Below are 24,183 nucleotides of genomic sequence, written 5' to 3' on the forward strand. Positions count from 1 at the left end.
CGTGGATTAGTTAGGCATGTATGATTTTTGATGACAACCCAGTGGTCAAGGTAAGAGGGAGTCGGGACCCTGTGAATATTGGAGGTCTTAGGAATCCTGGTGGAGCCTCCAGGGATCCTGTAAATATGGGAAATCCTAGTAGACCCAGGAGAGTTCCTGTGAATATTGGAGTTCCTAGGAATCCTGGTAGACCCAGCAGGGATACTATGAATACTGGAAGTCCTATGGATCCTGGTAGACCCTCCAGAGATCTTGTGAATATTGGAGGTCCTAGGAATCCTGGCAGACCCAGCAGGGATCCTGTGAATATTGGAGGTCTCATAAATCCTGGAAGTACTGTAACATGTGCTCACTGAACAAGGCTATGAAGCTATGAGTAAGCACTACGTTTAGTGTGAAATGCGTCAGGTGTTTTTGGTTCTGTATTACTTTGCTGTGGCATGTACAGTGTGATCCTGATGTTCTAATAAAGCCACAAGAAATTTCATTTGGAGTGCGGCTGTCCAGAATTTTCTACTCCCCATGATTTGCTCACTCAACGAGGGTGGGGGGGGGGGGGGTGTTCCTGTTGTTACCTAAGCTGAACATCAACACCCACAAATTGGGTTTCTGGCTGGGGAAGGGCTGACAGGCAGAAATAGCAGTGAAGGAGTAGTGGTAGCAGAGAAAAGATTTGGTGTACGATGCTTCAGCATTTTTTTTAGAAAAGCAACTAGCTATTTCTACATGAACGTATAGACCAGCATTTGCTTTTCAATGCTCATTAGACTTCATTAATGTCCATAGTTTTTTTAATGGGATTTCCAGCGGGGTCATGTATTATATAACTTTACTTAGCTACCACTGGGGAGTTATTTGCATTCACTGAAGGAGACAGGCCCAATCACTTTGTAACAACCCGAGAAGAAGAGAAAAAAATAAAACCCTAGTTAAAGCTTTATGTCAAAAGTATGGACAAACTGGTGGAGAACAAGTCACTTTATCTGCAGGTATACGCTATTTCTAGAATATAATCAATAATTATGTCTTCGGATGACAGGAAAACAATGAATCACAGAGATGCCATAGAAGAGAATGTCACGTCTGATTAGGATTGTCAAAGGTTTGTGTTTTTTCAGCTGAACATGTGTATTTTTTTAAGGCCAGCTCGATAATTTTCAGAGTTTTGATTGTTGCGGCTTTCCATGCGAAATATGGAATTCAAGAGCTTATTAGACCAATCTTAGAGAGGCGGGGAAGGCGGCAGAGGGAATAAGAGGTTTGCCTTTCATTCACTGATCTCTGGCAAAAGGGGGAAAAACAAAGATCTAGTATACCATAAATGATGTTTGTGCTAGAAAAGAATGAACCTGTGCTGAGTGAAGCCGAAGATCTTCTTTCAGGGTTGAGAATCGCAAAACCACAGCTGAGGTGACAAAAAGAGGTTAAAAAGCTTCAATACGTACAGTGGATATAAAAAGTCTACACACCCATGTTAAAATGTCAGGTTTCTCTGATGTAAAAAAAAATCAAACAAAGATAAATAATTTCAGAACTTTTTCACCCTTAAAATATAACTGATTGCCGACCGCGCTATAGCCGAATGACGGTTACACCGCGGTCAGATAACTCCGGGACGGAAGGCGTACATTGACGTCCTCCCAGAAACACGCTCCTGCGCACCCCCCTGGGGTACACACCCAGGAATATTAGTGACTGGACCCGGCGCATCACGGTCAATGGCCGCTGATATCGGCCGTTTACCACGTGATCACTCCGTCAAATAGTGGATATAAAAAAGTCTAAACACCCCTGTTAAAATGTCAGGTTTCTGTGACGTAAAAAAAAAAAAATTAGACAAAGATAAATCACTTCAGAACCTGAAAAACAAATTGAAATCTTTTTTTTTGTGGGGGGTGGGTGACAATAAAAAACGTAAATAATGTGGTTGCATACGTGTGCACACCCTCTTGACACTGGGGATGAAGCTGTGTTCAGAAAATATATATGAAAAAAAAAAATATATATATATATATATATATATATATATATATATATATATATCACCCTGATGTTTAGGCAGGGTTGCCCTTAAATTTATTTGCCAAGTGATAGTTGCTTTGGCCAATTGCTAGGTGGTCAACTGACTTTGCCCTAATTCTGGAATTGCTGCACTTCTCTCTCCTGTTGTTAGGTGGCCGGGTACCGGGTAGATAAGACAAGGGCATTGCAAGGACAGATTAGGAATATATGGGGTTGTCTCAGCCAAGGGATAGGGATTTTCTAGAATCCCTTAGCCTGCTGGGAGAACCTATTTATTTGGGTGTTGTCAGGTGATTGGGGTTCTGTGCTACCTGGACAGCTGTCTTGTCTGGGTGGATGTGTGTTGTACTGCCCCAGGCTGCTAGGCCAGAGCCGGAGGCCTATCCCAGGGACATCTGGCTGCTAGGCTATCTGAGGGCCTATCCATACGCAAGAGAGCAGCACAGGGTTGGGACTGCAGCTTGCAGTCCAACCCAAAAGTGACGGTTCTGCCAGCCAGAGAGCCTGTCGTGGTCGGAGGTAGAGGGGAAGCTGACCAATGAAGGGGCACAGGGGGAACTGACCAATGAAGGGGCTCAATTTCCCCCAATGATGGGACGCCATTCCTCCCAATAACACTAATGAGGGGGCACCATTCCTCCCAATAACACCAATGAGGGGGCACCATTCCTCCCAATAACACCAATGAGGGGGCACCATTCCTCCCAATAACACCAATGATGGGGCACCATTCCTCCCAATAACACCAATGAGGGGGCACATTCCTCCCAATAACACCAATGAGGGGGCACCATTCCTCCCAATAACACCAATGAGGGGGCACCATTCCTCCCAATAACACCAATGAGGGGGCACCATTCCTCCCAATAACACCAATGAGGGGGCACCATTCCTCCCAATAACACCAATGAGGGGGCACCATTCCTCCCAATAACACCAATGAGGGGGCAAAATTTCTTTCCAATTACACCAACAATGGGATCAAATAACACCAATGATGGGACACAATTCCTCCCACTGGCACCAATGATGGGGCATTGTATTTTCCCACTGATATCAGGACCTTTTCTAATCCCTATGACCATAGTCCGACTCCCAGAAGGTCTGAAGGACAGGAAACTGTCTCTTTGTTTAAAAAGTTTGGAGACTCCTGCTATAGAGGATGGGGGGACTAAAGAAATGTTCTCTTCAGCCTGCAGCAGACAGATGACATCATCCCAGCCTAGGCAGAGTCAATAGCTTGGAGTTTAGGGACTGATATGATAAAACGTGGATCTTAGAAATCAGGAGACTGTAGAAATGCTCACCGCAGCCTGAGCAGACTGATGGCATCATCCCAACCTAGGTAGCGTCACTAGACTGGAGCTTGTGGACTGCTTTTAATGATAAAGACCAGCGTTCAAGAATACCTTGATGTGGACATGTATAGTTACTGAAAGGCCCCATATAATAACAGTCAACTTGTAAACCCTTCCATATACCCAGTGAAGTGACTGGACTGATACACAGAGATGAACCAAATGCTCCTACATAAGTTGTTCCTGTTTATCTGCAGTCTTTTCTCTACATCAAGTCCAGAATTTATAAAGCTTGTCTGAGAGTTCGGAAAACAGGAGGCGGAGGGCTAAAGTTAGGCCGCGTACACACGGGCGGACTGTTCGCCCAACCTTGTCCGCTGAACAGTGTTTGGGCGAACAGTCCGCCCGTGTGTACGCGGCCTTACACACTGCAGAGCTAAGTAAGGAGAACTCTGAGAGCTGATTGGAAGAAAGGGACACACTGCCCTCCACACAGCACACAGGAACATATCTCAGGCTGTCAATCATAGGCTGTGCGCTGGAGTTCCCATCCCATCACCATTTTTCTCTAATGTCGCATACACACGGTCGGACTTTCCGATGGGAAATGTTGGTTGTGAGCTTGTTGGCGGAAAGTCCGACCGTGTGTACGCTCCATTGAACATTTGTTGTCGGACTTTCCGCCAACAAATGTTCTCTAGCAGGTTGTCAAATTTTCCGCCAACAAAACTTTGTTGTCGGACTTTCCGATCGTGTGAACACAAGTCTGTCAAACAAAAGTTTACGCTTGCTCGGAATCAAGTACGAACCGGAAGTGTTCGGTCTTTTAAAACTAGCGTTCATAATGGAGATAGCACATGACTATTGAACTTTCTTTTTATCGGCTCGTTGTAGATCTTGTATGTCACCACGTTCCCACGTTCGTAATTGTTGGTCAACATTTGTGTGACCGTGTGTATGTAAGACAAGTTGGAGCCAACAACCTTCGAACAAAAATCCATGGTTTTGTTGTCGGAAAGTCCGATCGTGTGTACGAGGCATTAGTGTCAAGAAAACTTGTCAGAAGTGACTCTGATGCTGATAGCAGATGAAGGAGGCAACAGACAGAAATTACACTTAGTGCTCTTGAGACAAGTACACACAATAGAGGGATATGCTTTGTTCATATTTTGTGTCTGAGGTTTACAACCACTTTAAAGTAGAACTTCCCCCAAAAGGGGAAGTTCTGCTCTTCCTCCTCCCTCCCCTTTAACTTTTGGCACATATTTTTTGTTGTGTTTGAGAAGTGGGTACCTAGTTTTGACAGGTACCTGCTCTTACTTAGGTGATCCAAGTGGAAGTTCACACCCTCCACCCCCACCCCCCAACACATTACAGGTCCCAGAAGGCTGAGAGACCATTCACAGGGTGCAGTGCATCTTATGCATACGCAATGAGAAGCTGGTCGTGAAGTCAGAAGGTGTCACAGCCTCCTTTCCACTGTTAACATGCCAGCACCTGGGACCCAAAGGCCGATGAAGAACCAGCCCGGATGAGCACATCGCTGGATCCCTGGACAGGTGGATGTCTGTGTATTAAAAATCAGCAGCTACAGTTTGTGTAGCTGCTGACTTCTAATTTTTGGAAACTTGGCTGAAGAACTGATTTAAGGTCTTTAGTGAGCACAGATTTAATCATTTATGTACTGCCCCATAAGGCCCTGCAGGCAAGGTTGAATTTTCCTGACCATGGGGTTGTCACAGTGTCAGGGCTGGCTTAGCCCTTCCTCCTCTGGGCTGGGCGCTCAGCTGTCGGCTAATTGCCAGCTCTCTTCTCTTTCCACAGTTACCAGCTGTTCCCGAAGATGCTCGTCTGACCTGCCTATTTAAAGCCTTCCTGCTCACTTTTTCATTTGCCTTCACATTGGTCACATCACAAGGAACCATCCCCTGTTGTTTGTTTCAAGACTGGCTTGCTGACATCCCACCTGGCTTCTTATCCTGCTTGCAGTTGCTCTCCTTGGATCCCTGACTTCCGGCCTGGCTGATTACCCAATCTGGTTAATGAACTTTGGACTGGCTGACTACCCGATCTGGCTACAGGACTCTGGCTATGCTTGACTACGCTTTTTTCTATTTACCTTTTTATTTTTATTAATAAACAAGTGTGATTTGATTGTACTTCTGTCTCTGTCTGTTTCATGGTTTCTGACACACAGTTGGCTCAATGATGCAATTAGACAACAGATTTGGGCAAGAACCTCAATGCTGTAAAGCCCATGTCCGGCAAATAAAAAAAGTGTTCCCATGCATTGGGGCTGTGCTCACACTGCACATGTTAACTGCTCGTTCTGTCCAGGGGAGAGGAGAAATCCGTATACTCACCTAATCCTCTGCTCCACCAGCTAACGGCGCTTCCCCGTGATCCAGCGGTGGACTGTTCCTGACGTCCTCACATCCATTGCAGGTCTATGGGCGTGATGGCGTCAGGAACAGTTCACTGCACAAGGCAGGAGGGGGGCAGAACAGGGCAAGAGCAGAACCAGTCATGTTCAGCAAGAATAAGGTAACTTTATCTCCCTACTACAATCCACTAGACACAAACGAGCCGTTAATTAGAATTCCCCCCTGGCCTTACTGATCCCTCTTTTATATCACAATCTCCACAGGGGCTCATGCGTTTTCAATGGTTATGATCTCAGAACTGGATTCTGTCTATTAACTTATTGTCTGCCCAGGCACCCATCGAACAGGACCCCTGGAGGGCTCTCCAGATCTCCCGTTTCCTTCTATCCCTGCCTGAGCCTTCGCTCTTCTTAAGAAAGCTACATTATTTCAAGGTGCTTTGTTTAGGCGAGTGGCCAATTTGTCATTTCCTTTCTACTTCATACAAAGTCTTGTTGGATATTCATACCATATCGGACCGCTTTATCATGAAATGGGAGTCACTTTTTCAGATTCCCGAGAACATATATTTTTCTTCATGCATAAGTCTTCTCTTTGTAGTAAATATTCGGAGACTACTTATAAAATACTTAACGTGCTGGTAAAGGACGTCGGTTCTAGAAAAAATGTTCCCTCAGAAGGGATGAGCCGAACTACCCCCGGTTCGGTTCATAACAGAACCTTTGAACGGACCTAAAATTTGTACGAACTTTAGAACCCTATTAAAGTCTATAGGACTCGAACGTTCAAAATCAAAAGTGCTAATTTTAAAGGCTAATATGCAAGATATGCAACAGACAACACCAGCAATACGGGGTATCTTCAGGTGTATACTGTGCTGGAGGCACACAACACCCACTAACTCCTGCAGATGCCTGTATTAGAGAGCAACAGCAATAAAGGGTAGATACAGGTGTATACTGTGCTGGAGGCACACAACACCCACTAACTCCTGCAGATGTCTTTATTATAGAACACCAGCAATAAAGGGTAGATACAGGTGTATACTGTGCTGGAGGCACACAACACCCACTAACTCCTGCAGATGGCTGAGAAAAGAACACACTGTCCCTGCATATCTAGCTCTTTCCCGGCACGCCGACACACTACACAATGCCGCCGTGCTGGCAGCCTTATATAGTGTGGGGCGTGTACTAAACCCTCTGAGCTTTAATTGCCTGTGGCCAATTATGGCTCTCCTGGCTGCCGACGCTGTGATTGGCCAAGCATGCAGGGTCACAGTGCATGCTTGGCCAATCATGAGCCAGCAATGCACTGCGATGGCGTAGTGCATTGTGGACCGTTCGTGCCACATGAATTTGGTGCAAACGGTCCACAAGGTTCTGAATTTGCCAAACAGACGAACGGCCGATGTTTGAGTCGAACACCGAGCTCATCCCTATCTCTCAGCAATTGAACAGATGCTGGCGATGTGGCTTGCACGTAGGTACCATCCTACACATTTTCTGGGACTGCCCCAAGTTACATCCCTTTTGGCAACTGGTACTTCAACGTATTCATAAATTCACCGTCTCCCTGCAGGATTATGAAGCCATGGCTCTACTTAATTTAACACCTTTATCCAGGAAACAAGATCACAAATCTCTTCTCAAACACTTTCTCAACACAGTACAGGCCTGTATCCCTCGTATGTGGAAACAACAGTCTGCTCCAACGGTGGCCCAGTGGTTCGCAAGAGTGGCTGTTATTGAGCAAATGGAAAACCCGACTTCTGCTCTGCAAGATAAATCCGAGGAACATAAAACCAGATGGTTCTATTGGGACCTTTTCCATCTCTCTATTGTGTTCCTCCAATATTCTTAACTCAAGCCACATTTTAGGTGGTGTGTGACGTTTAACTGGTAAGGGTTGCTCCTGCTCCCCAGTGGTGACCCCTTTCCTCCCCTCCCTTTTTTTTCCTCTCCCTTCTTTCCTCTCTCCTGCTCCTCTACTCTCTTTTTGTTCAACTTCAACCTTCGACTTGCCTCTGTGACTGATAGTCTCCTCCTGGAATCAGGGAGACACTCTTTGTTCCTACGAATGTATATCCTGATCTGATACCCAGGGAGGCTCTTTTGGTTCTCTTCCGAATATACCTAACTAATTGTTGACTTTGATGTGCTCCTTTCTTTAGGTACGATGGATGTTTACTGTGATTGCTTATTGACCGCTTTGCAGAATTTATCTGCCTCCTTGATGTACCTATTGTACCATACCATTGGTTGTACTGTATGGGAAGTACGATTTATTGTATTTGTTGCACTCCTATAAATAAAAAATAAAATAAAAAAAACAAGCAGTTAAGAGAGAAGTTCAGGAATTAAAAAACAAAACAAAAACATTTATACTCACCAAGGTGGATGCTGCATCTGTCCCCCACCAAATCTGCAGTGAGGACTAAGCGATCAAAAACCACTTAAGCGCTCAGTTCTCCCCTCTATTCTGAGCAGAGAGCCGTGACTGCCAGTCAGCAGCTCTCTGCTCTCCCCTCCAAAAGCACTGGACTGTGGAGGGGGTGGGAGGGGCTTTCAGCAGATCGTTGAGAGAGGTGTCGGTTCAGACTTCTGGGCAGATAACGACCATATGGTCGGGATCTTTCCCAAGCCTAAATTAGCAGAGAGACGTCAGCCGACAACGGGCTTTGGCCCGCTGTCAGCTGAAAACAGTTCGCAGAATTGCAAAACGCACTGCACCCCTGCAATCCTTAGGAGAAGTGTGAACAAAACAGCTAACCCATGTAGTGCGAGCACCGCCCCACTGCATGGGAAAACTTTTTTTTTTGCCCGGAGTGGGTTGCTGCAAAACCTTTAAGACCTGAAAGCTCGTTGTGCCTCCCTGAGGCTTAGAGGGTCAGAGTGCCTTATGCCGCGTACACACGACCGGACTTTTCGAGGGACTAGGTCCGACGGTCTTTCCGACGGACTTTGGGCGGAGTTCCGATGGACTTTCCGAATGAACAGACTTAGCCACACACAATCACACCAAAGTCTGACAGATTGGAACGTGATGACGTACGACCGGACTAGAATAAGGAAGTTCATAGCCAGTAGCCAATAGCTGCCCTAGCGTCGTTTTTTTGTCCGTCGGACTAGCACACACACGAACGGATTTCTCGGTCCGGCGGAAAAATGTAAAACATGTTCTATTTCTAAAGTCCGCCGGATTTTTGTCAAGCAAAGGTCCGATGGAGCCCGCACACGATCAAATTGTCTGACGGACTCATTCTGTCGGACCTTTGCTGTCAAAAAGTCCGGTCGTGTGTACGGGGCATTAGACACAACAATGGGCTCCAATCGGACTGCAGCCCAAAGCAAACCAATAGGTCACATCCTCACAGACCCCGGTGTTACAAGCAAGATGCCAATATCCATGCCCATGCATACTATACAATAACACTTCTGTGAAGTTTTAGACCTGTGATTCCAGTAAATGGCACACATCTCCCGTCCCCCCCCCACTGCTTGATCTTTAGCAGTTCAGACAGTGTAGAGAATTGTTTCAGCAGAGTACACAGCTATTGTACGCGTTTCATCTGCCCTCTAAGAAGGACAACGAATCAACAACTGTAGAACATGGCATTTAATTCCAACAACTGCACTGTGGATAATTAAACTGTACACTGCCAGCCAAGCTGCATAACATTAATGCCATTTGCTAGAGCAAGGTACATCGCCACTTCTCTCTTTTTTTAAATTATTTTCCTTTCATCTGGCGATTGGTTTCTATGCACATCTCGCATCTACCGTTTTTAATTCAATTGCTGTCAATGATAAAGCAAGCAAAATGCATGAACAGCACATTACCTACATTTTTCCAATGCACTGGTAAAAGCTTCCTTTTCATAGGGAACTGACAATGACCTTGTTAAATGCACTTTTTATTCAGCAAAACGAACTCATCGCAAACCCCATTCTTTGAAAACTCTGTAGGCTGCCATTCCCGACCCTCTTAAGGAAAGGAGCTGCTTCGCCGTCAATGGCTTCAATGCGGAGTCACCGAGCTAAACAAATCCAAGCAGAAAATTTCTAAACTTTTGATCTGTGTACTTGTCCTGGATCAAAGGTAAGGTAAGTATTGGAGTTGGAATTACAGAAATTTGTTACCAAAAACTTACCAAAATTTTCCACTCCTGATTAACTGCATGGCAGCATAGGAAGCGTCCCAGGTGTTGAGAAGGCTGGTTCTCAGGGCCATCTTTAATATTGATTGGACCCTGGGCAAAAATAATTTTTGCCCCCCCCCCCCATGCAGTTTCTCTCTCCACCTGCTTTGAGACATATAATAAAAAGCAGCAAGACTCAAAATCAGTTTACTGAATCAGATTAGACAGTGGATGCGTTTGGTTGCCAGAGGTTACAGTGTATAATTACCACTCACTGATTGGTTGCTAGAGGTTACAGCACATGATTTCTGCTTGATGATTGGTTGCTAGAGATTACTGTACATCAATACTGCTCATTGATTGGTTGCTATAGGTTACTGCACATCATTGCTGCTTACTGATTGGTTGCTAGAGGTTACAGCACATCATCTCCTCACCCATTGACATTAAACTCCCAGGGATCCTAGGACTCTCTGGCTCAGTGGCAGTGCAGTGCAGACTTTCAAGCATGCCCCTCCACCCCCCAGTGGGCAGCATTCAGTATTGGTGGATAGGACCTTAGGGGGGCATGATCTACATATGAATACCGCCTCTATTTACATATGAATCCTGCCGGTCTGCCTCTATTTACATATTAATGTCATCACTATTTACATGTCAATGTCAGTATTTACATGTAAACACAGGGTTTACATGTAAATACTGACATTGACATGTAAATAGTGGTAAGTGGTAAATAGGTAAGCACAGAACTTCACACTGAGATATCGGGATACAGAACAGGACTAAAACCTCAGGGAACAATGGAATTTATACTGGGATAGTTGGCAAGTATGAGGCAGCTGCTTTGGGCCCCACAACAATGACAGGGCCCAGGGCAGCTGCCCCTTTTGCCCTGCCTTAAAAACGGCCCTGCTGGTTCTGGAACAAATGGAGTGGATCAACCTCAAAATTTATAGATAAGGGGTCCTATGGGGTAGGAGCAAAGACATTGTCTGCCCATTTGCTACTTTAGTCGGAAAATCAGTACTTCCTCGTGTTTTCAGGGCAGCCCTCTAGCTCTATTAACCCAAAAAACCAAGGGAGGAATAGGAACCAATAGCCTGGAGGATATTTACATGAAATGGTTGTAAAAAAAAAATGGCTGCACTATACTATAAACCAGTAGCTGCCAGCACTACAATCCAACATAAATTGTGTAAATATACAATATCTCGCAAAAGTGAGTACACCCCTCACCTTTTTGTAAATATTTTCTTCTCTCTTTTCATGTGACAACACTGAAGAAATGACACTTGTCTACAATGTAAAGTAGTGAGTGTACAGCTTGTATAACAGTGTAAATTTCCTGTCCCCTCAAAATAACTCAACACACAGCCATTAATGTCTAAACCGCTGGCAACAAAAGTGAGTACACCCCTAAGTGAAAATGTCCGAATTAGGCCCAAAGTGACAATATTTTGTGTGGCCACCATTATTTTCTAGCACTGCCTTAACCCTCTTGGGCATGGAGGTCACCAGAGCTTCACAGGTCACCACTGGAGTCCTCTTCCCCTCCTCCATGATGACATCACGGAGCTGGTGGATGTTGGAGACATTGCGCTCCTCCGCCTTCCGTTTGAGGATGTCCTACAGATGATCAATAGGGTTTAGGTCTGGAGACATGCTTGGCCGGTCCATCACCTTTACCTGCAGTTCTTTATCAAGGCAGTGGTGTCACTGGCAACAAAATGGAGCACACCCCTAAGTGAAAATGTCTGAATTGGGCCCAATTAGCCATTTTCCCTCCTCCGCTGTCATGTGACTCGTTAGTGTTACAAGGTCTCAGGTGTGAATGGGGAGCAGGTGTGTTAAATTTGGTGTTATCGCTCTCAATCTCTCATACTGGTCACTGAAAGTTTAACATGGCACCTCATGGCAAAGAACTCTCTGAGGATCTGAAAAAAAAGAATTGTTGCTCTATATAAAGATGGCCTAGGATATAAGAAGATTGCCAAGCCCCTGAAACTGAGCTGCAGCACAGTGGCCAAGACCATACAGCGGTATAGCAGGACAAGTTCCACTCAGAACAGGCCTCACCATGGTCGACCAGAGAAGTTGAGTGCAGATGCACGTATCTGGAGGTTGTCTTTGGGAAATAGACATATGAGTGCCTCCAGCATTGCTGCAGAGGTTGAAGGAGTGGGGGGTAGGGGGAATATAGGGTTCCATCCACCTGTCATTTATTTCTTTAATTTTGTCCTTCATTGAATTGTGGGTGAGTTGATTTCCATATTCTCTTTAAGTGATTATGTATCCTTGTTTAAACGATATTCTCATTTCTTCCATATATCAATTGATTGTTTGCTAATGATTTGTAAACTATCTGTTACAATCTGTTTAGATATCCTCCTGAAGAAGCGGTTGGTCCGCGAAACTAGTAGAGGAGACCCCTGTACGCCACCAGAAATTCTCTTTTTTTTGTATTTGTATAAGCCAAATATTCTGGGGTGTATTATATTTTATTTTTGATGTCTTATGTATTGTCCTTTGTCTTTTTGTTCCTTTTTTTTTATGTATTTCATTAAACTTTGATACATTTTAAATTTTTACCCCTTTTTTGTTACAAAAAGTACTGGTATAGTCCAATTACTATTTATTGGTTTGGGTTGGTTATGGGAGGCTAATACCCCCAACACCAAACCCCTTTGCAGGCCTCGCCATGGTCGACCAAAGAAGTTGAGGTCACGTGCTCAGCGTCATTGAGAAATAGACGTATGAGTGCTGCCAGAATTGCTTCCGAGGTTGAAGGGGTGGGGGGGGTCAGCCTTTCAGTGATCAGACCATACGCCGCACACTGCATCAAATTGGTTTGCATGGTTGTCGTCCCAGAAGACGAAGATAAACATATTGGGTGTCAGATGGTGACAAGCGTGTGTGGCGTCAACCAGGTGAGGAGGACAAAGACAAGTGTGTCTTGGCTACAGTCAAGCATGGTGGTGGGAGTGTCATGATCTGGGGCTGCATGAGTGCTGCCGGCACTGGGGGGCTACAGATCATTGAGGGGACCATGAATGCCAACATGTACTGTGACATACTGAAGCAGAGCATGATCCTCTCCCTTCAGAGACTGGACCGCAGGGCAGTATTCCAACATGATAACCACCCCAAACACACCTCCAAGATGACCACTGCCTTGCTAAAGAACTGCAGGTAAAGGTGATGGACTGGCCAAGCATGTCTCCAACATCCACCAGCTCTGTGATGTCATCATGGAGGAGGGGGAAGAGGACTCCAGTGGTGACCTGTGAAGCTTTGGTGACCTCCATGCCCAAGAGGGTTAAGGCAGTGCTAGAAAATAATGGCGGCCACACAAAATATTGTCACTTTGGGCCTAATTCGGACATTTTCACTTAGGGGGTGTACTCACTTTTGTTGCCAGAGGTTTAGACATTAATGGCTGTGTGTTGAGTTATTTTGAGGGGACGGCAAATTTACACCGTTATACAAGCTGCACACTCACTACTTTACATTGTAGACAAGTGTCATTTCTTCAGTGTTGTCACATGAAAAGATAGAAGAAAAGATTTACAAAAATGTGAGGGGTGTACTCACTTTTGTGAGATACTATATGAGGTACAAAAGTGCAGTGCTTAATATATTGAAATAGCCAATAATAATGACATATCAGCATACTAAAGTGCACAGTGCAAAATGAAAAAATGAAGTGACATAACATCTGATTACATAGTCCAAAATAGTGAAAAATGACAAAAGATGATTACGGAAAAAAATCCAAAAGTGGACTTAAGGAGTCACCAGAACAAGTGCATCCACCACCCAGAAGAGGAGATTGAATACGCTTACCATAAGGCAGCTTTAAAGAGGAAGTAAACCCTGATGAGTTTACTTCCTCTTACATTCCCTGCAAAGTTTAAGCATAATGGACTACTGTGCATCGCATCGCATCGTAGTCCATTATGTGTCACTTACCTGACACAGGAGCCAGCGAAGTCTCCGCTGTCCCCTGTAGTCCGGCGCATCCATCTCCTCGGTGGGTCTAGCCGCTCCGCCGCTGTCATTCGTCGAAGCCGCGATGACGTCACTCCCGCACATGCGCACGGGAGCTGCCACTCGCGGAAAATCACCGTTGACCGCGGCGCGCTCAGTGCGCTTGCGCGCCGCTGTCTACGGTGCATGCGCCGTAAACAGCGGTGCCTGTCTTTCGGCAAATATCTCCTAAACCGTATAGGTTTAGGAGATATTTCTTGGACCTACAGGTAAGCCTTAATCTAGGCTTACCTGTAGGTCAAAGTTGGTTGTAAGGGTTTACAACCACTTTAAACAAGCATGTAGTAATGATGGTCAGGATGGTAGTCACAGGGAAGATATCCAAGAGTAGGCAGCAAGGTTCTGCACACCAGCCGAGCCACTTGTCAATTTATAAACTCCGACATCCATAAAAACAAGAGACCTCCACATAGTGTAAAACCGTTTGGTCACAGATTTTATTAAAAGGTAGAAAACTTACATAGATACCGGGATATTGGGCATCAATAAAAAACATCTCCTTGTAGTGATCACATAAGCTTTGCAAGAAAAAAAAAAAAAGAGAGGGGCGCAATGACATGGAGCAGACTCACCAGACCTGACACGTTTCGTCCACAAAGACTCCAACTTGGATGGAGTTACACCCCAGTTGAAGTCTTTGTAGTCAAAATGTTTGTCACTGCGCCCCTTTCTTCTTTTTTCAAAGCTTATATGATCACTACAATATGTTTTTATTGATGCCCAATATCCCGGTATCTATACGTTTTCTACCTTTTTAATAAATTCCGTGGCCAAAAGGTTATACACTATGCTGCAGCCACGATCCTGATGTCATTTAGCATCGGCGATGCCCCTTTCTTTATGTAAAGTGCAGCAGCTATACAGCCATCCGATTGATTTTACAGGATCTGGAAGGGGTCCCCGTGCCCCCAACCACCTTTCCTAGGCTCTTCCATTCCACACGTGAGCGCTCACCCAAGCTGAGCTGTGGGCATTAAGAGACATAGTGCGGCTCGGCCATGCCCCCCTGCTCCCTCCATACAGGGTTTTACCAACAGCAGCGGCAGGAGCTGGGCACAGCACTCGCTGCTGTTTTTTTTTTTACATTTTTAGCTAACAAAAATAAGACCCAAGTTTCCCTAGTTTTGTCAGAAAAGTTTGTAAACAAGTAAATTTTTCTCCTTCACTGATAAAGGGATCACTAGGCACTACTGATGATCAGTGCCCCGCTTACCTATACAGGTTTCCCCTGTGAGGAAATGCTGCTGATCAGCTCTCCTCACACGCGGTCAGTGTGAGGCGAGTCAATAAACGGCAATTCCTTGTTTGCATGTGATTGGGCACATGGGTAAAGAGCTGCGTCATTGGCTCTTTACCAAGATTGGGGTTACCGCACCAGCACAGTGAGACTGGGACGATGTAATTTGTCCCAAAACAAGAGGGGTCCTGCCCGTTGCCATTTGTCTATACGGCCATCTTGAATACCGATTGGACCCTAGGCAAACATTTTCTTGGGCCCTCCTGAAGCCACTTATGAACTATTTGAAGGCTTGAAGGGGCCGCGTCCACTTTTGCCCTGTGTTATAGATGGTGGGAAGGATAAAACAAAGCTGCAAAAATCATAATGAAAGCGTCCTGTACATACACTTAACACAAGCTAAAGCCTTGAGTAAAGCCTCAAGCACACGGCCATGGTGTGGTAAATATAACTGCAGTCGGCATGACAGGCGTTTCCTAGGCAGCGTCAGATGCACAGCTGGTACTACCCAATGATAGGCAGAAAATACCAAAGCTGTCCACAATGTGCCCAGATGTAGACAAATGTCCTGAACTTTAGGTGACCCCTGAATGTGCCGAAAGGGCTGCCACTGTAAGACCCGACTCTTCTTTTCAGCCCATAATTCCATTGTACAGGCTGAGCAACACCTGGAAGCCATTGCTAGTGTTATGTTTACAACATCATGGCCATTTAGGATGTATGAACTGGGCCCAAATCAGTCTACTAATCCAGGGCACAAAAAAAACACGGTGCCTAGAAATTGCTTTGACGCATGGGCCTTTGACAGCACAGTCACTGTTGCAGGGATGCACAATTTAGAGCACTTGACACTTAGGACATGCAGTACTGGGCAGGTGGTCGTTTTTTTCTCTACATACCCAGGTAAAGTGGACCCCCCCCCCGGCTTTGCTTGCCTATCTGCAGGGTAGAGGGGAATGAGTAGAGCAGACACATCTGCTCGCACCCCCCCCCCCCCCCAATTTTGTACCTAACCTGGGAGGATCGTGTAGGTCGTCACTTCCGGGTCCTGTTGGGTTTCCCCAGCCAGGAAAGAATGTAATGCAGTACAATCTGCCTTGCACTACATCCAGTAGAGCACAGGAGAGACATGCAGGGGGTTTTAGGTGCTGCATGTCTCGGTAAAGAGAGCCTGTCACCAAAAAATCACCACATAGGGGACAAAAAGTCCCCTACGTCATGAGAAAAAGTTAACCACTTCAAGACCAGGTATGTCTGACTATCTTGTAAAGAACAAAAGTGTTTTTTTTTGCTAGGAAATTACTTAGAACCCCCACAGATATTTTTTAAGCAAAGATCCCAGAGAAGAACATGGCGGGCATTGCAATGTTTTATGGCACACGGCATTTGCTCAGTGGTCTTTCAAACACAATTTTGGGAAAAAAAAAAAAAAAAACCAAGTATGGTTAGCTTAATTTGTTTGCATAATGTGAATGTTACGCCAAGTAATTAGATACCCAACATGTCACGTGTTAACATCTCCATAGGTGACATTTACATTTTTTTTTTTTTTAAATGGTTACTCATTTAGAGTAAGGCCCCTTTCACACTGGGGCAGTGCAGGCACCAGTGTCCCATCATATACAGTCCCCCATCTGATAGTGTCCGCTGTGTACTGCGCCGTACACACCGATTCCGAAAATAGCCGAAGATGAACGGAGCCTGCGCAGTGAGTCCAGGTTCTATCCCCACCATCCAAGTAGACAGAGTTGGAATAAAAAGCCAAGCGCAGCGAGGCTGAGCCCGAAGCATGGCGAGCAAAGCGAGCCCACAAGGGGCCCTCTAATATCGCCAGCCCTATGTCCGCTTGGATGGTGGAGCTACCTCCTAGACTCACGGCGCAGGCGCCGTTCATCTTCGGAGATTTTACGAAGCTTCTTCCACGCCGGACTGCGCAAGAGCAGTAAGGGGTGGACAGTATCCCATGGCAGGACACTATATGCCAGAACACCGGCGGCAAACCAGCGTCATTTTTAGCGACTGTATTCGGCTGCTAGCAGGGCAGTTTTATCCCCTGCTAGCGGCTGAGAAAGGGTTAAAACCACCGCAAAGAGCTGCGCTTTGCCATCAGTATAGCCACGCTGCCCCATTCATTTCAATGGGGGTGAAGGAGCGGTATTCACCCACCGCTCCAAAGATGCTAGCAGGACTTTTTTACCGTCCTGCCAGCACACTGCTCCAGTGTGTAAGCCCTCAGGGCTTGCACACTGCTCCAGTGTGTAAGCCCTCAGGGCTTTCACAGAGGAGTGGCTCTTTAAGGACGGTTTGCAGGCGCTATTTCTAGCGCTGTAGCGCCTGCAATGCACCCCAGTGTGAGAGGGGATCTTAGAGAAGGTCTAGTGCTAGAATTATTGCCTGAACCCACTAACTAGAATTATTGCTCTCATGCCAATGATTGAAGGGATACCTCAAGTGTGATTTGAGCAGTTTACATTTGTGGGCACACATTAAAGCGGAGATCCACCCTAAAAAGTGGACCTTCCGCTCATTGGAATCCTCCTCCCCTCCGGCACCACAATTGGCACCTTTCAGGGGGGAGGGGGGGGGTGCATGTACCTGTACAGTACAGGTATCTGCACCCACTTCCGGCATAGATTCCGCAGAAGGTACGCCCCTTTCTGCAGAATCTACGCCCCTTTCCGAAGGTCCCCTGCTGCCTGCTGGGAAACACACGGATCCCAGAGGCAGCGGGTCCATCCTTATTGCGCAGCGCGACTCGCGCATGCGCAGTAGGGGACCGGGAAATGAAGCCGAAAGGCTCCACTTCCTGATTCGCATACCCAAGATGGCGGCGGCAGCACCCGAGAGACGATCGAGAGATCGGCTTCGGGTGCCGACTCGCGGGCGCGCTGGGCGGGTAAGTGTCACTATTTTAAAAGTCAGCAGCTGCAGTATTTGTAGCTGCTGCCTTTAAAAAAAATTAAAATAAAAAAAATAAAAGTATATGATTACTTTAATTTCCTTGTGACAGCAATCAAATGTCCCCTCCCACTGCTTGCAATAACAGCCAAGCGGTTCATTGGTCATCACCGCTGGCTGCAGGCATCACTCCAGTACAGCCACTTCAACAAAATGATGTACAGGTACACGATTATGTGAAGTGGTTAAAGTTACACCCAAGCATATAAAATAACCCCCTCCCCCCCCCACAACGTATAAATGCAAACGCATGCATTGGGGCACCCATGCAAGAGAACTTTGATTGTGATAGGGGAAAAAAAAAAAAAAAAAAAAAAAAAAGATTACAAATCACGCACATAAACCGACTCATCTTTTTTATCAGAGAATAAAAAACACAATCGGGGCAGTTACAGCGTAAAGTCAGAATTTAATGTTTTCTTTGTACAGGATGTCAGAGGAGCTGACACTCTACAATCACACTGTACAGCAGAAACCAGAGATCTTCATATCTAGTGTGATGGCTTATTAAAATATTGAACACCGATCTTTAAAAGCATGAAACCTCATGATGACAGGAACAGAGATTAACAGCAATAACCCGAATCCCTCCTTGAAGTGTAAGAGAGTCTACCCAACTATCACAAGTTCTTCTGTTGGAAACTCGTATTCAGGAACCTCCAGGTTCAGAGGAGCCGGGCCCTTTCTAATCCGACCAGATGCGTCATAATGGGAGCCGTGGCACGGGCAGTAATAGCCGCCATAGTCTCCAGCGTTGGCTATGGGGACACAACCCAGGTGAGTGCAGACTCCGATGAGGATGGCCCACTCCGGTTTCTTCACCCTGTCGAGGTCGTGCTGTGGGTCCCTCAATTCGCTTAATTCGACGGCGGCCTCCTGCTCGATCTCCTTGGCCGTCCTGTGACGGATGAACAGAGGCTTGCCTCGCCATTTGAAGCACACGTTTTTGCCCTCTGGGATCTCGGACAGCTTCACTTCGATCTTCGACATGGCCAGGACGTCGGCGGAGGCGCTCATGCTGCCGACGAACTGGGAGACGACATTCTTGGCGACGTAGGCCGTGGCGACTGTGGCAATGCCGGTGACCAGGTAAGAGTAGGTCTTCCTGGATTCATCGCTGGGCTGCGAGGACTTTGTGCTGTCGGTGACTTCTGAGCGGCGATAGGCCGAGAATTCTGGGACAGTGACATCGCTGTGTAAGAAGCGAACGGAAGAGGGACCTGTGAAGGGCAAGAAAAAAAAAAGAAAAAAGTTAGTTAAAAAGTGCAAAGTCAACTGTTCGAGATGAAAGAGGAGAAGAAGTTCATCTTTACGCAGAAACTGAACTAAAGCAAAATATCACGGCCACCACTTTGGGCCTGCTGCCATGTGTTGCACCGAAGCCCTGGAGTAGCCATCATAATGCTTGCAACAGCAAGTGCTCCTTGGTCACGTGACCATGCCGACCAACAGGCTGTGCGCATCTGAGGCTTCTACCAATAAGATGTCCTGTTCTAGGCTTTGGGTGTCTTCTGGGCTTCGTGTAGGAGATCTTCCAAGATTTTCATATGCTATTCAAAATGGAAGAAGGTTTTGGTATTTGGATGGTAAAGGGGGAAGGTCACCACCTTAATGAGTTGAACAAACTCCTGATATCCTGGTGAAATCTCTGGGCCCTGGTGCCACCAGTGTGGCACAGTGTACATCACATTACCCAACCCCGAAGTGGGTATTTATCATAGTGCTCACAATGGCAAGCACTATGATAAATACCCACTCCGGGGCTGGGTAATGTGATGTACACTGTGCCACACTGGTGGCACCAGGGCCCAGAGATTTCACCAGGATATCAAGAGTTTGTTCAACTCATTAAGGTGGTGACCTTCCCCCTTTACCATCCAACACCAAAACCTTCTTCCATTTTGAATAGCATATGAAAATCTTGGAAGAGAAGACACGCCAAAGCCCAGAAGACACGCCAAAGCCCAGAAGACACGCCAAAGCCCAGAAGACACGCCAAAGCCCAGAAGACACGCCAAAGCCCAGAAGACACGCCAAAGCCCAGAAGACACGCCAAAGCCCAGAAGACACGCCAAAGCCCAGAAGACACGCCAAAGCCCAGAAGACACGCCAAAGCCCAGAAGACACGCCAAAGCCCAGAAGACACGCCAAAGCCCAGAAGACACGCCAAAGCCCAGAAGACACGCCAAAGCCCAGAAGACACGCCAAAGCCCAGAAGACACGCCAAAGCCCAGAAGACACGCCAAAGCCCAGAAGACACGCCAAAGCCCAGAAGACACGCCAAAGCCCAGAAGACAAGCCAAAGCCCAGAAGACACCCTATACACTCACACGTAGACCCTTCATGACCAGACGAAAGACTTGCCCGCCCAGTCCAAGTCTGGAAGATTATAACCAAACCACATCGTCAAAGAACCCCCCCCCCCACCATATACAAGTACATCAGGCTCAACCAGAAACCCATGCCATCAAGTCTTCCAGCTTGGAGGACTCCTCCCATACCAGCCTCAAGACTTCATATCCAGGCAGGCCCAGCATGGAAGTTTCCCCACCACAACCCCCTGCCTGAACCCACTAACTTCATTTCACAACATGGATGAGACCCCCCCCCCATAGGGGTAGACCTGCAAACCTATCCTGGAAGGTTTCCCCCACCACAATCCCCTGCCTGGGAGACCTCGACCATCCCATTTCACAGCCTTGAAGAGATCCCTTCGCCCCGCAGATTCCACCGCCCAACAACCTGAGAGATGCCATACTAAATAAGAACAAGCTCAGCCTGGAAGATTCACCCACAACCCCCTGCCTGGCTGAGTCACCTTCCTCCATTTCAGCGCCTAGAAGAGACATCCCCGACCCCACCCTGGAGAACGTCACATCAAGGAAGGGCCAGAAACCCAGGCCTCAAAGATTACACCACCACAATCCTCTGCTTCAGACCCCCCCCCCACACTTGATTTTACAGCCTGGAAGAGTCCACACAAGGAAGGTCCAGTAATCCCTGCTGGGAATTTTACCAGATTGCCCCAGAAGACCACCCCGCCCTATTCCATTCCCAGAAAAGACTTCCCGTGGCCCAGCCTGTAAGATTCCCACACTACAGTCTCCTGCCTGGGTGACCCAACTTCAACTGGAAGAAACCACTCCACCCAGGAAAACTCCATATGGAGGAAGACCCTGCAAGCCCTGCCTGGAAGATCTCCCCACAACAATTCCTCTTTCTGGTACATCTCCAGTTCATTCCATGCCTGAAAGAGACCCCCTCCCCCAATCCTGGAAGACTTCATACTGCCCAGCCAGGAAGAACCCACCACTTCACAGCCTGGAAGATGCCCCTCCCAATTCATGCCACACTTGTTATCCCTCCCCCTTCCTGGAAGATGTCATATTAGAGAAGACCCTGCAAGCCTAGCCTGGAAGATTCCCCACCACATTCCGCCAAAAGTCCTACAGCCTGGAAGACTCAATACTGGAGACGACTAGCCTGGAAGATTCCCCCAGAAGACCACCCACATTGTTCCATTCCCAGAAAAGACATCTCATGGCCCAGCCTGGAAGATTCCCCAACTACAGTCTCCTAAGTGACGCACAACTGGAAGACACCATGTTGCAGTAGACCCCCCCTCTACCCCCAGCCTAGCGGGCCCTTCAAGTCCTGACTGGAAGATTAGCCATCCAAAAGCCCCCTTTGTGGAAGATCCCCAATTCATTCCATGAAAGGAGGACCCCTTCCCCCAATCACGGAGGACTTCATATTGCCCAGCCAGGAAGAACCCACCACATCATAGACTGGAAGATCCTGGATTACAATCACAAGGTAGACCCTTCCTCCCACAGCCTAGATGGGCTGACCTGGAAGATACTACAACCACAGCAGCCAGCCCTGGAAGACCCCCCACAACCCCTCCCCCCCCCAGCCCTGGAAGACCCCCCACAACCCCTCCCCCCCCAGCCTAGAAGACCCCCCACAACCCCTCCCCCCCCAGCCTAGAAGACCCCCCACAACCCCTCCCCCCCCAGCCTAGAAGACCCCCCACAACCCCTGCCCCCCCAGCCTAGAAGACCCCCCACAACCCCTGCCCCCCCAGCCTAGAAGACCCCCCACAACCCCTCCCCCCACAACCCCTCCCCCCCCAGCCTAGAAGACCCCCCACAACCCCTCCCCCCCCAGCCTAGAAGACCCCCCACAACCCCTCCCCCCCCAGCCTAGAAGACCCCCCACAACCCCTCCCCCCCAGCCTAGAAGACCCCCCACAACCCCTGCCCCCCCAGCCTAGAAGACCCCCCACAACCCCTCCCCCCCAGCCTAGAAGACCCCCCACAACCCCTCCCCCCCAGCCTAGAAGACCCCCCACACACCCCCCCCCCCCAAGACTGGGAAAACCCCCACAACTTTCCCAATCCTGGAAGACCCCCACAACCCCCCAGCCTAGAAGACCCCCCACAACCCCCCTCCCCCCCAGCCTAGAAGACCCCCCACAACCCCCCTCCCTAGAAGACCCCCCCCCCCCCCCCCCCAAGCCTGGAAAACCCCCCACAACTTTCCCAATCCTGGAAGACCCCCACAACCCCCTCCCCCCAGCCTAGAAGACCCCCCACAACCAACTCCTCCAGCCTAGAAGACCCTCCACAACCCCCTACCCCCCCAGCCTAGAAGACCCCCCACAACCCCTCCCCCCCCAGCCTAGAAGACCCCCCACAACCCCTCCCCCCCAGCCTAGAAGACCCCCCACAACCCCTGCCCCCCCAGCCTAGAAGACCCCCCACAACCCCTCCCCCCCCAGCCTAGAAGACCCCCCACAACCCCTCCCCCCCAGCCTAGAAGACCCCCCACAACCCCTCCCCCCCAGCCTAGAAGACCCCCCACAACCCCTCCCCCCCAGCCTAGAAGACCCCCCACAACCCCCCCCCCCCAAGACTGGGAAAACCCCCACAACTTTCCCAATCCTGGAAGACCCCCACAACCCCCCTCCCCCCCAGCCTAGAAGACCCCCCACAACCCCCCTCCCCCCCAGCCTAGAAGACCCCCCACAACCCCCCTCCCTAGAAGACCCCCCCCCCCCCCCAAGCCTGGAAAACCCCCCACAACTTTCCCAATCCTGGAAGACCCCCACAACCCCCTCCCCCCAGCCTAGAAGACCCCCCACAACCAACTCCTCCAGCCTAGAAGACCCTCCACAACCCCCTACCCCCCCAGCCTGGAAAACCTGGAAGACCCCCACAACCCCCTACCCCCCCAGCCTGGAAGACCTCCACAACCTGGAAGACCCCCACAACTTTCCCAATCCCAAACCTGGAAGACCCCCACAACTTACCCAATCCCAAACCTGGAAGGCCATCACAACCCCCTTTCCCAGCCTGGAAGACCCCCCACAACTTTCCTAAGCCTAGAAGACCCCCACAACCCCCTCCCCCCAGCCTTGAAGACCCCCACAACTTTCCCAATTGCAAACCTGGAAGAGCCCCACAACCCCCTCCCCCCCCAAGCCTGGAAGATCCCCACAACCTTCCCAAGCCTGGAAGATCCCCTCAGACTGACCGGTGATCCGGGCGGTGGCGGAGATGGGCCCCCTAGGGCTCTGGCCCCTCACAGTCGTTCTCCTGACATCCAGCGGCACTTTCTTCTCCTCGTGTGAGACCACCCCGGACACCAGCGGCTTCAGCTGCCCGGCCACGGCGTACGAGGTGGCGGAGAAGTACGGGGAGATCGTTCCAGAGCGGGCAACCAGGGACAACATGGCGGCAGACTCAGGACTGCGAAGCCGGTCACTGCGACCTTTCACAGGAAGCGGAAGGGACGTAGGGCGGCGCGGTGACGTCATAGGGGGGGGAGACGCAGGGCGGGGCCTGAGAAGCCAGAGCGGCGGGTGTGCCAGGTGATGGGCGGGGCTTGCAGTCGGAGATCTGGTCACGTGCTGAGCGCCCTTGTCCCAGGCTGGAGAGTGTGACCCTCAGTGACCTCTAATGAGTCTGCGCAGAAACTTCCAAGGACTGAGCGCCCTGTAATAAACCACGACAGCAATAGGTGGACTTTGTGCATTAATTGGCTGATGTTGAAGATGCCAGCTGTCTGGCTGTCATGCTGATTCGCTGG

General features: G+C 48.5%; 1 protein-coding gene across 1 annotated transcript; it reads right to left on the reverse strand.

The window, feature by feature from the left end:
• Positions 1-18,479: 18,479 nt before the first annotated feature.
• UQCRFS1 (ubiquinol-cytochrome c reductase, Rieske iron-sulfur polypeptide 1) lies at positions 18,480-23,891 on the reverse strand. Its single transcript, XM_077451389.1, has 2 exons — positions 23,629-23,891; positions 18,480-19,310 (listed from the first exon to the last, which is right to left on the reverse strand). Exons 1-2 carry the CDS (start codon positions 23,825-23,827, stop codon positions 18,700-18,702), a joined length of 810 nt encoding a protein of 269 aa, XP_077307515.1. The 5' UTR covers positions 23,828-23,891; the 3' UTR covers positions 18,480-18,699.
• Between the last annotated feature and the right edge of the window lie 292 nt (positions 23,892-24,183).

This window comes from Lithobates pipiens, unplaced genomic scaffold (genome assembly GCF_037356315.1).
Source record: "Lithobates pipiens isolate NorthernLeopardFrog02 unplaced genomic scaffold, aLitPip1_a1.2 Scaffold_10, whole genome shotgun sequence".
Classification (NCBI taxonomy): Eukaryota; Metazoa; Chordata; class Amphibia; order Anura; family Ranidae; genus Lithobates; species Lithobates pipiens.

Coding starts and splice junctions, on each gene's coding strand:
- UQCRFS1 (XM_077451389.1), bottom strand. CDS start 23,827: ATGTTGTCCCTGGTTGCCCGCTCTGGAACGATCTCCCCGTACTTCTCC. Junction 19,311..23,628: donor CGCCACCGCCCGGATCACCG/GTCAGTCTGAGG, acceptor TGCCCTTCACAG/GTCCCTCTTCCGTTCGCTTC.